General features: G+C 39.7%; 1 protein-coding gene across 1 annotated transcript in view; it reads left to right on the plus strand.

Annotated features, from left to right (window-relative positions):
- The window catches only part of kmt2ba (lysine (K)-specific methyltransferase 2Ba), a 38496-nt gene that overhangs the window by 12522 nt on the left and 13203 nt on the right, over positions 1 to 12771 (plus strand). Inside the window, exons 7-19 of the mRNA XM_084738360.1 lie at positions 801 to 862; positions 970 to 1215; positions 2281 to 2390; positions 6575 to 7417; positions 8641 to 8754; positions 8928 to 9074; positions 9362 to 9454; positions 10171 to 10288; positions 10509 to 10622; positions 11004 to 11194; positions 11319 to 11417; positions 11564 to 11674; positions 11939 to 12009. Of these exons, the coding sequence (XP_084594486.1) occupies positions 801 to 862; positions 970 to 1215; positions 2281 to 2390; positions 6575 to 7417; positions 8641 to 8754; positions 8928 to 9074; positions 9362 to 9454; positions 10171 to 10288; positions 10509 to 10622; positions 11004 to 11194; positions 11319 to 11417; positions 11564 to 11674; positions 11939 to 12009 (2319 nt within the window). The remainder of the gene's footprint in view (positions 1 to 800; positions 863 to 969; positions 1216 to 2280; positions 2391 to 6574; positions 7418 to 8640; positions 8755 to 8927; positions 9075 to 9361; positions 9455 to 10170; positions 10289 to 10508; positions 10623 to 11003; positions 11195 to 11318; positions 11418 to 11563; positions 11675 to 11938; positions 12010 to 12771) is intronic.

Raw genomic sequence — 12771 nt, forward strand, 5'->3', positions numbered from 1 at the left:
CATTGACACAAAGGGGGTGACAGTATAAACACATTAACTATTCAAATATGAAAATCTCAGGTTTTCACTACTTAGTCATTTAAAAAAATACTTTGGGCAAACAGAGGTCTGACAAGTGAGGAAAAGTCTTAACCCATAACCATGTCTTAGCTTGTTATGTTACTATAATTCAATCATATGTATATATGTGTGTGGTTTTCAAACAATGGCAAAGGTATAATCAGTCCAAACAAATAAAGTTCGGGTGTAAAAGACGAGAGTGAAATTTCCTCTAGTTTATTACATCAGCTCCCATGGTAAATTTAGTACAATGTACATGTCCACAGCACTAATTCCATCAGTATAACATAAGAGTGATGTTATGCTCATCACTCTGCTGCTCTGGCTGTCTCTTTTTAACAGAAATAATGTTTTCAGAGTCATTAATTCCAGCTGTGTTCCTGTTAAGCTTCTTTCAACAAACCTTATCATTTCCTGATATTTTTTCACAGCTGGTGTATTTTAGAAAAAGTAGCAGTATTGACATATTTACATTTTGGACTGACAAAAAGGAGTTTAGTGCTAAAGCAGGTTTAAAAATGTTTGAGTTAGTGGTGCCTAAAATACTGTTTAACTTCTAGGTTAAGCTTTTTTTTACATGAAACATATAAATACTGTTTATTTCTTTCCAGTAAAACATATTAAACAATCCTGTAAATGAAGGCAAGTCGACTCTTACAGTTAAACACATTAATAGCATGTCTACACATGCACTTTACTGTGAACATACAATTACATTTTACTCTTTCTTCTGCCCCAAGATATAGGAAGTGTGACCGGATTGAGAAAGCGAAGATGGATCGCATCATGAAACCATTTAAAAGTAAGTCTCTAATAATTTTGCAAGTTAACAGAAACAAAACAAAATTATCAATTTGTTCAGATATTCGGTTTGTCTACAAAATTAATCATGAGGTTAATTTTTCTCAGTTCAGTCGAGGCGATTCTCGGGCTCTGTGTCAAGCAGTGACGACGCCCCCTGGGGAGTCGAAGGGTCAGGCGAGACATCGTCCTCGATGACGCCTGGAGTCAAGAAACATTCCCTGCGTAACATCACACCGCGCTCCTACAGAAGCCTGCTGAAGTCTGAATCCGAAGACGAGGAGGGAGAAGAACAACAGCAGAAGGCAGATAAATCGCCGGTCAAGCCAAGTGTAGCTGCTGCTAACAACCAAGGTAACTAAAGTTCAAAGTCGCTGCATTGCTTTTGCAGATTGAGGCTTTAAGATCCCTGGTGTTGATTTCAGAACTTTGTTGCTAGGGAGTGCATCACAAACTACCATCACTTTTATAGAACAGATAACAGTTGTCAAGATCAGCTGGTAGTACCATTTCCAGATGTGGTTTTTGCATATTTTCATTTCAAGCATAAAACTTTGATGCATTATGTCCTTTTATGCCCCTGACATCACCACCAAGGGCAGTTAGATGATATAATGACAGATATCAGGGAAATAAGGCATTGCATTGTACTGCAGTTATCTGCGACATCTGTAAAGGAGACAAGACAAGAACATGGAGCAAGTTGAGGATAGAGTAGTCAAATTAGCTCTCTCTCTCATCTAGCAAAGCCATTTTGAATGCAAACCTTTCCCTTGGCTACTGGTCTTAATCACAAAGCACTGGGTTTCCCCTAGAATGTTTTTTTTTTCAAGCCTGGTGGTCAGGACTGGGAAAAAAAAACCTAAACAGACAAGCGTGTGGTATGGCAATTTATATTTGTTTTTAAATTTTTGTTTACTCTGTTTATTCAAGACTTCAACAAAGTGATCACAAGGAGAGGACGACATAATATCTGTGTTTATTGTAGAAAAAAAGCTATGTAAGCTATGACCTTCCCAAAACATGTGCATTATGAGCACAGTGTGCATGATTCATGGCAGCACTTTATCTTCCTTGGCTTGCAGAAAATGTCACCACGGCATCATGATATGTTATGTTTGCCACACATAAAGAAACTCAGAACAAAAATGTAAGCCAAACACATTTCCCTTTGTTTTAAAGTTTCTGTAAAGTAACAATAAATGTGTGTTTGTCATGCCAGAAACATTTTATTAATCACACAGCCTATTTCTGCTCTGAACCTGAACTTCATTAGGTTATCAGATTAATATTGACAACATTAGCACAGGAAGAAAGGAAGACCACATAATTCCAATTTGCTGAAATTGGAGCAAACTGTTTGAAACCCTCCCAGTAGAATCAGAATCGTGTTTTAGATCTGTTTCTCTTCTTTTGGAGATCTTGCCCCTCAAGATGGCGGATCACTGCCAGACAATCCTCCAGCTGAGGTGGTGAAGCATCGCCGGCCGTTCAGCAGAGGAGCTGGGAGCAGACCTCGAGCTTACAAGGTAAAAACATCCAGCAGATTTCCCTCCTCGCCTCCAGTATGTCAACTAATCAAACCTGGGTCAAGTTGTATTGTTGGAAAATGTTTTTTTTTCTCAGTTTCCATATAAGTGGTGTTAAAAAAAAAAACAATTCAAAACTGTAGTTAAGATGATTTGTTTCTGAAATGAATTTGACTGTTAAAAGTAAGTCATTAGCTGGAAGTCTGAGTTATCATGATAAACGCCCACAAATATTTCCAAGTAATACTTTGCCCAGGTCTGCATCTCACTTTCAGATTTTTAATTTAATCATCTGTGTTGAATGAATGAGTGATTCTAATAACATATTCCAAATTCAGCCTTGCTAATCTTCCGTCTGTGACTTTGAAATTTCTCCTTCATATTAAACCCCTTGCATGTATTTAACATTATGCTTTCTAAATTATATATGAATTAACTTATGTTCATGATAAAATGCAGATGATTTTTCTTTGTGGTAGAAGCACAGCCTACACTCCTAGTTTGGTTTCTGTTTGAGAAAGTGAGCGGTTTTGATGGAAGATTTTAACCATCTGGAGACTCCAGGTTCCGAAATGTAATCTGTAAGGAAAAACTATCAACAATCATTTTTACTTTTACACATTTGGCCCATGTGATTTTAATATTTTCTCCTGTGATCAAACATCTTCAGTAAAGCATTGTGCACACATGGCTTACGACAGCATTGAATAAGCAAAATAACGGTCACAACAGAAGTGGCTGGTCACTAGAAGGCGCCGCCCCACCTCTCCCTACATCCTAAAATACTTTGAAATATATACTTCAAGTGTAGTTAGTGAATAAAATGTATAATCTGCAATAAAATGTGCTGTTAAAAATGTTCTATGTTGTCTAAAGTTACGGATAGGTCATGTGTTTCCGGCCTGGGGCGCAATATTTTTTTTTGGCCCATTGACTCTGTACAACTGTAAACTTTACATGTGCAGTTCGATCCTCTCAGCCCGCAGCATTCATTTGAATAACAGCAGGAGAAAACTTTACCAGCCGCCAGTGAATCACAATGACATGATATAGTCACTTTTACAAATATATTTTATCTTGAAAGTAGAACCACTTTTGATAGGTAACAATAAATACAAAAAAAATCAATGATTATGTGTTCAGTTTCGTTTTGAGGGAAATTCAGTAAAATTATTTCGAAACTTTTATGGTAGCTATAGAGAGACGAAGCCCCTCCCCAACCACTCGGTGAACTACATCTCTCGTCTCCCGTCTCTTGTAATGTTTTTCTACTTGAAGTGTTTTACCCAGAAAGACTTGCCATTTACTACCGTTCAGTTTCCGAAGTAAGGTCCCATGATGGTCCACCGGAAGAGGCATGACGTATATAATGCCTTTCTGTAATTGCTTTGATCATCAACATAGCTGATCAGAAAAATGCACCATCGCTTTTTAACACCTCTAATTTCAGTGTTGAAAGGCCTGTCTGTTGCACCGTGTCGAAACTTAAGCTAAGATTAATCATAAACCTTGGCTGTGGTGTCTGACTCTTTGCTTCTGCATATCCTAGTTGGCATGTACATTTGATTTAAAACTTGTAATTTTTTATGTCAAAGCTCATGCCAATCTAATCAAGTAAACTAGTGAATTTCAAACAGTTTGCTTGCCCACTGTCAAAGCTCTGCTCTGTCTTTAAAAAAAAGTCCTTTTTGCTTATTTTTTTTACCTTTTATATTTGCATTGCTTGAATCCTCCTCCATTCTTCATAAGAATTCCCACCATATTTATGTATAGAAGCTGCTTACAAGTGTTGCATTGATCCCTATCTGTGTTTGTTGGTTGAAAACGCATAGTTCTGGTTTTGTTAAGTGATCCTGTGCTGCATACATCTGGAAATTTGAAATATTGTGGTCTGAGGTCATGGTGACTGCTCCACTGGTTTGTGGTGCCACAACCAAACTCCCATCTTCCTCCTCCTTCCAAAACCTTCAACAAAGGAAACCACCATGTTTTCAAGATGAGAATAAAGAGAAAGCAAGTAAACAACTTCAACAACATGTGGTCCGTATACGTGGCATTGTAAACAAAGCGACATGCAGTTTCTCCTCGTTTCACCCAGTTCATGGGTGACTCTTTGATTGTTACCTGTAGATTTATCCACTGCAGTGCATTTATGGTAACTTTGTTAGCGAGAAGATCTCAACAGACCGTAAACAGACATGCTTGTGGACACTGGTGTGTGCAAAAGACATTCTTCGACCTTTTTAAAAAAATAATAAACCCCCATTTACAGGTTATCAGTAGAGACCTACTGTTCAGGAAATGCTGGTGTTTAATACGACATGTATATATCTAGTTGGAGTACCTGCATGAATACAGTCACGCATGCACCTTTGAAAATGCACATATAGATATCTGCATGTACATGATAGATACATCTGAACACAGTTTATCAGTGTATGTGCATGTGTCTGAAATTTAAACAAGCTGTGTGAGCGTTTGTGCACAAAAGTTCTGTGACTTAAGATTTCTGTATAAATCCTGTAACTAAAATAGCCAGTTTAACACACAGAATAAATTACAGAGATTATTAAGGGCCTTAGAACGCAGGGCGCTATAATATTATACAGTCTTTAAGAAATAAATGTACGCACCTGAAGAATAGACAAATGGACCCCTCTTCTGAAACTAAGAAACTGAGAGAACAACACCATCGAATTTCACACATCAGAGTAGATGGTTTTTCTCATGTTTTTGTGCTCTCTGCCTATTTGCATTGTCAGATGTATCATTTTCTAAATGAGTGTTGTCAGCTAGTTCTTTTTTTTGGTAGTAATCTAGCTGACTTTGAACTGGACACATGTATACTTCTCTTATAATATACCTCTGTGTTTAGTTCTTAGGGGTGTAACAGTACATGTATTTGAACTGTTCGGTATGCGACTTCCTCTGTTCGGTTCGCCCTATGACCCAAACAATTAATTTCAAAATCGTCTATTTATGTACACAAACTCACATATGCGGAATAGAAATTCTAGAGGGCGAATTTTACCCAGAGTGTTTTGGCAGGGCACCAAATGTTGTGTATCGGCTGTAGCGTGCAAGTCAGCTCAGCCCAGTTAGTCAAGCCCATGTAGTGTTGCTCCTCCACCGTACGGGAGCATTATGATCTCCTGTAATGACAAGGATTAGTGCCAAACTGTGCCAATATTATTCATCTAAATTTGGATATGTCTGTTGAAACACTTAAAACATGTTCATTCAATTATTTCTGGTGGCCTGCCACAGTATCAACATTTACTGCAACATATTGGACTATATTTAAAAATATGAAAGCATATTTGGTGACCCATTTCAGCATTTTTATGTTTTTTTATAAGTCTGAGAGAACGACGATATTTGCGATCGATGAACTGATAATCACACATTCTTTACAGAGAAACAGAGAGAGAGACAGTTTCCTGTTTAATGTATATGCCTACTAATACCATCGGTATAAAAGCTTAAAAGTGCACCTGGTTGGTGCTCTACCACATTGGCTTTGATCGTTTTCAATAGTACTGCACATTTAATCGCAATAAAATCGTAATACGGCCAAGTGCAGCATCCAAATTGCAAAACCGGAACCAAATCGCAAATTTTTGAAAAAGTAAAAATATATGAGAAAACAGCATTATAATGAGGTGACCTTTTTTAGCAAATCGTGTCCACTTCTCAAAATTGGCGCCATGCCGACCGGCACCTGCTGTAGGTAATACACAGACTATCGATACATCGAGTACTCCATACAACCCCACTTCAAATAATTTGAACTACCCCCTTAACTGTTAGAGTGAGAATTATGGTAAATGAATCGCTGATGAATGTTTACATGTTTTCAAAATAAATAACACCATTTTTTTTGCAATATCTTCTGTTTTCTCTCCTGTACTGAAAACATACCAAACCACAAACCTAAAACCGAGGTACATACCGAATCGTGAATTTTATGTACTGTTACACCCCGACTGCTGCTGAATGCATTTCCTGAACCTTCTTTACCTTTTCTTATTTCTTATTCTTGCCTAACGCTACTCTTAAAGTCATAGTTCTCCCCTTTCCTGTCACTTTGGCTGCTGCCGGTCGCCGCCTCTGCATGTCACTAGTATAAGTGTATCGTTGGAACCTGTCGTGCTCGTTGGCTTAGGCAGTCCCCTCCTCCACAGGAACAGGAGAACACAGAGGAGACGGAGCCCAGAGACACTTTACCAGACACCACCAGCCCACCCAGGACCCCAATGCCGAAGCTGCAGCAGCAGCTCCAAATACACTTATACCGTCTGCCTGATTCTGTCCTGCAGTCTGCTCTGTGTTATTTGCCACAGCAGTCGCCCAAGTGCCCGGATCAGGGTGCTTCAGAGTCACATCCAATGTTGTCCCAGCTTTTAACACAGCCTGCTATTTCTCATTCATCACATCTCGCCACACAGTCCCCTCCAGAATCGTCCCAGCCTGTAACGCATCCCGCTTCTCCGCTTTCACCTCATCCCATAACAGACGCTCCCCAGAAATCCCTGCAGTTGCGTTTGCACCGTTTGCCCCAGTCTGTGGTGCAGTCAACCTTGCATTTGCACAAATGTAAATCATCATCATCTCAACAACATCCCCAGTCCGTACTGCTCTCTCCTCTGACAGAGGTTTCCTCAGAGTCGAGTGTTCAGAGACATCCAGAGTCTGGGATGCAAGGCCCAGATGTTTTGACTGAAACACAAACGGTTAACAAAGATAAAACAGAGCCAGCGCTCCCTCAGCCACACACAGAGTTGCAGGAGGGCACACAAGAGGAGCAGGAGGACCGGCGAGGGGATCAGCCTGAAGAGGAAGAGGAGAAGGACAGTTCTATAGAAGGGACAGTGTTGAAAACCTGTCCAACAACTGACCCACACTATCTCCTTCGTTCCCAGAATCCTGCAGAGTGTGCATCAGTGAACACCCTGACGGGGTTAACTAACGGATTTCCCCAAAAGGGCCTGTTGCAGAACAAGTACAAGATCCGCGTGGACTTCAAGGTGAGTTTTTGTACTAGTGTTGGGTGGCATTTTTATATTAGCACTCACTAGGGCTGGGTACCAAAAAATATGAAATTAACTTGCTTTTCCACACAAGTGTTACATTTACAACCTCACATTCTTCTTAAATGAGAGGAGTTGTTTTAAGACAAGTCAGAGAACAAGTCAGACAGGAAGTCAGACAGGAAAAAGGGAAAAAATTAAGGGAAAAAATACCACACTGCTGGTTCTGACTGTTTTTGTAAGATTCCTTGCATACCTCTAAAATAAAAGGTTCATAAATAGTTGTTAAGATTCAGCAACGTGGTAAAACTTTCCAACCCCCACCCTCGTTTCAGCTGGGAGATGTGTGCAGCCCACAAGTTCGCTACATGCATCCAATAAATAAACAAGATAAATTCACACAGTATCAAGAGAGGGAATAGTCTTACATCTGGTTTTCTTATGAAACAGAAAAACTACAACTGCACACTCTCTAAATTCAAGTTTCTCAGGGCGTCCCTATAGCTCAGTTGGTAGAGCCCCCCCCCCCAGTGTATTGAGGCTGTCAGTCCTCTGGAGCTGCCGCTGGTTCAACTCCCGCCTGCTGCTTCCCTGTCATCTCGTCAGCTGTCTGTTCTTAACTCAGATAATCGCCAACTCTGGTTTGGTGAAACAAATCCACAACTCACTAAGTTAGATGTCAGCTCTTTTCCTCTCCCTCATCAGTGGGCTCAGTGGATGTGTATTGTGTTGCAGAATGTACGTGTGTCGTGGAAAGCTGCCTGTCATTTATTCAGACCATTAATTTAGGAAAAATTGCCCCGTCAGGATTCAGCCAGTAGCTGATGGCTGATGTATTCATCCAATTTCCCAATAGGTGTCACATTTCAAGAAGGGATTGTAACGCACTGTAATAAGTGCTCCTTAGCAGAAATACAAAAATAAACTTTGTGCTCTTTATAGCTCAGAAGAATGAAATACATGTAATGCCTATCCTGGAGTTTATGATTGTAATATGTTCATATGTATCTTTGGGTTGTAGACAAAGTAAGAAATTTGAGGACAACACCTTGGATTTTGGGAAACACTGATTGACATTTTTAACCATTTTCCTGCATTTTATGCTGTTATGGGCTCATTCTGAGGCTGCTGATTTACGTATTTCATTCTAATGAGCTCATGCATCCTTAAAATACCAACGAAGAAACTGATCACGTTCTTCTTATACTTGTGTCTACCAGGAGGACTGTGCTGTACAGAATGTGTGGCTAATGGGCGGTCTCAGTGTCCTCACGTCTGTCCCTACTACGCCACAACCGGTCTGTCTGCTCTGCGCCAGTAAAGGACGCCATGAGGTAATTCACCTCTTTACTGGAGCCTGAATAGTTTTGAAAAGTGTGCAAAGTGTTATTCATAACAATGTTGTTCCTTCTGTTCACATCTTGTGGTTCGTATCTCCAAGCCTGTTTTGTCAATAATAACATTTTCGTGACTGAACTGTTCTCCTTGTGTCTCCCTCTTGAATCAGATGATATTCTGCCAAATCTGCTGCGAGCCGTTCCACAGCTTCTGCCTCTCACCAGAGGAGCGCCCTGTGAAGGAGAACAAGGAGAACTGGTGCTGCAGGCGCTGCAAATTCTGTCATGTCTGTGGCCGCCGAAGCAAGAGCACGAAAGTATGCAACCCAGGATCACTTATGATGTAAAACCAAAACAAAGACTCCTAAATTCAATTAAAGACAGGTTCACTTTCACATCTAAATGCTTTTTTAGTAAGTTATAAAAGTTTTGAATTTCACCATACTACATTTTTCAGACGCCTAGTGTCTTAAGAAATTGTACATTAGATATTAGGATCACATTGCTGGATTAAGAGACTTTTTTTTTATTAGCATATTTGCAAATTTGACAGCAGTGACATAACCTTTAATTAATGTACCATGGTTTTTTCTTTCCCCTGTAGCCTGTGTTGCAGTGCAGGAGATGCCAAACCTCATACCATCCTTCCTGCTTGGGACCAACGTATCCTAAACCTATGAACTGCAGTATGCCTTGGGTAATTGCTTCAGTATATTATATAAAAATCTCCTTCCTTTGTGTTGTGAAAATATTTCGGTTTTTTGGCAACATAGAACTTACCAAAACAGATGTGTTTAAGTGTCAAGAAAGAAAGTATTAAGCCTGAAAAAAAACCATTTTCAGGTCACTTTTTTCCCCCACAATTCCTGAATCAGTTTTTTCTATATATATGTAAATCATATAAACAAGTGTTTCCTCTGTCTGTTCCATGCTAACTGAGGTTAGCATTGCGATTGCGGTTATATTATTATAAAAAATGGATCCATTTTACTTCACATGCTACATCCAGCTACAGCAACCTCAACGGGTCAAAACTCACATTTGTGCTGTGTGCAATTTTCAGGGGCTCTATGTACTTAAAATTTTCTCTATCATCTTATTTATTTGCTCATAACACTAACTTATTGAGCAGGAACAGCTAAATGTAGCAGTTTACTTCAGACAGTATTTCATTTATCACTTTTATATCCAGTGTAAAAACAAAAATAAAAATTGCATTAAATCGTAATGTATCAAATCGCAGTACTTGTAGAATCACACTAGTTAAGAATAGAAATACTAATTCTGTACCCAGGTGTCGTGGTAGTATCAAATGGGGAGACAAGAATATCGTCCCAGCCCTGCAACTCAGGCATTCTGTTTGTAGTGTGACTCCTCCTCGGGCCTCATACACTTGCTCTGTTGTGTGTGTAGGTTTGCATGACGTGCATTCGGTGTAAAAGCTGCGGCGTGACTCCTGGGAAGAGCTGGGACTTGGCCTGGAACCACGAGCAGGACCTCTGTCCTGACTGCACGCTCCTCCACAACAAAGGTGAGACCTCTATGAGACACCCGTGTTTTCTGAATAGGACGTCACCACATTTATGAATGCTCACTAAATACAGGGTTCATTGATCAAAGCTAACCAAACAAGTCCAGTGTTGCTTAGAAGGATAACCTGGGCTTGTGTATGTATAATTTGTGTCTCTAGTTCAAATGTGTGTCACCAGAAATGGATGAAGTGACTGATACATGATCTGTATTTACATCAGGGAATTTCTGCACCATCTGCCACAAGTGTTATGAAGATAAGAAGCAACCAACCCAGATGATTCAGTGTTCAGAGTGCCGCCACTGGATTCATTACACATGTGAAGGACTTTCAGGTGAGTAACTGTTTGTTTATTCCTAGATGACGAGATGTGTCAGGGGACACATGAATTGCTGCTCTTGGTTGGCAGGTTTAAATAGATTTCAGGTGATTTCCATGTTAAGTTACAGTAAATGGAAGAGTATGATCATTTACAATGTGAGAATGAATCAGATTTTGCACAGTGAAACGTCTGCTTGGCTATTGCATGTCAAAGAATACAAGAGCGCATGACTTAATTTTAGCTACATCATAATTCTTTAAATATGGAAATAAATGCTTGGAGTCCCAGGTTTAATACATTTTAATTTGTAGGATATTCAGCACACATAGAAGAGGCATATAATAGTATTGCAGATCTACTCTTAATTTTCTCTTTGTCTGTTTGTCATTACAGAGGAGCTGTTCGGTTTGCTGTCAAACCAATCAGAAAAAGTGTTTTTCACCTGTCAGCCGTGCCGTAAGCACTCGCATAAACACAGCAGCTTGAAAGAGAAGCTGCAGAGCAAACTGACAGCCAGCCTGAAGGAGGTGCTCACTGACCTCCTCACCAACAGCACCACACAGCACCTCCTTATCTGTAAAACAGTAAGAGCTACTCAGGAGTTCCATTCTGTTCTGCTTTTATTTAAGTCTTCAGTTGTTTTTGCTGAATGCTGCCAGGTTGCTGAATTTTCTGTTCTTGTTTTAACTTGTTGTTTTTGTGTTTCAGTGTCAGGAAACAAACAACACACACTTCAGGGAACAACAGCCAGTCTGTGATCTACAAGCCATGGAGAGGAAGTTTAAAGGGGGCGGATACTCCTCAGTAGTAAGTAACTAACTGTTACCACAATCGGCTTAGACAGTGAATGAAAACAGTGATGAAATCAGTTATGTCAAACAATTATTTCTTCCACTTCTGTGAGATGCTCTCGATTTAAGCCCTTGTCTTTGTTTCCTCTTCTTCTCGTTCAGAAATCTTTCCATGCAGATGTCGCCCGTGTGATGAGGAAGTGGCTGAAGGAGGAGGAGCTTCTCCCCGACGACCAGAGACCAACCAGTCAGGCCAGGACACACTACGTCCAAGTGAGCGTCCTTCTCCTCCCAAATCTCCCACAGTTTCAGTTTATTTTTAGAGACCCACGTTTCATTGATTTCCAGTTGAAATCTATTTATTTCCTCAGTTTCTGTTTTAACTTCCTGTTTTGACCAGCCAGGATGCAGAGCTGAGCCCCTAAACAAATAGACTATAAAAAGACTGTTTCAGTAACATACTGCCCAAAATGTCCAAAAATAGACACTGTCTGTGATTTGCCTTTGAGCTCACTTACATTTCTTTTTTTCTCACAGATGATTGAGCGGGCTTTCAGTTGGTTTCCTGTGCGCCATCTGAAAAAGTGGAGCTCTGAGGAATTCCCAAGGTAAATTTATTGCCAAATAATTATACCCTCAGTACAGACGCATTCATTATTCTCTCACAAACGTGCAAAAAAGCATGTGCACAAATCTGTGCTTAAACTGTGCGCAAAAATGTTTTATGAAGATTTATTATGATTCATTAGTATTTTCTTACCTGTGTTTGTACTTTGCAAACAAACAGAACTGCCTCAGACCACACGTATGCTGAAATGATTAAGGCTCATCTGTCTTTGAAAATATAAACACATCTTTTAACTAAATGCAGAGCATATTAAAACGGCATCATTAAAAATGTTTTGTTTGCTTTGATTTTTTTTTTCATTTGATTAAAAGTGTAAATGTTATGCTTATCTTATAATTAGGAAATAAATTACCTCTGGGTGAAAGTCCTTGCTGGGTGTCATCACTTTTACCCTCATTTCTTGGAAATGTAGTTTGCAGATCAGGTGGTCCTTGTTCTCTACGTGTTTTCTTCTTTTTCTCCTTTTTTTTTTGAATCAGCTTTATTGTCTAACTGTTTCTTTATTACCTGAGTCACAGTCCATATCTCAGGGGACACAACATTTACCGTCTCCGTTATTTCAGTTTCTTTAGTTGTGAAATGCTTTTGCTTTAAGGTCTTCTCTCATGCACTCGATGCACATCACTGCTTTCTCCATGAGACACCTCTAGGCAAACATATTTCCTTATACATAGAAATGGGGGCGTGGCAGCAGTGCGCTGGTTACTAATAGCAAGCATGCACCTGTCGATTTAGAATGATT

This window comes from Lutjanus erythropterus, chromosome 16 (genome assembly GCF_056507025.1).
Source record: "Lutjanus erythropterus isolate fLutEry1 chromosome 16, fLutEry1.hap2, whole genome shotgun sequence".
NCBI lineage: Eukaryota > Metazoa > Chordata > Actinopteri > Lutjaniformes > Lutjanidae > Lutjanus > Lutjanus erythropterus.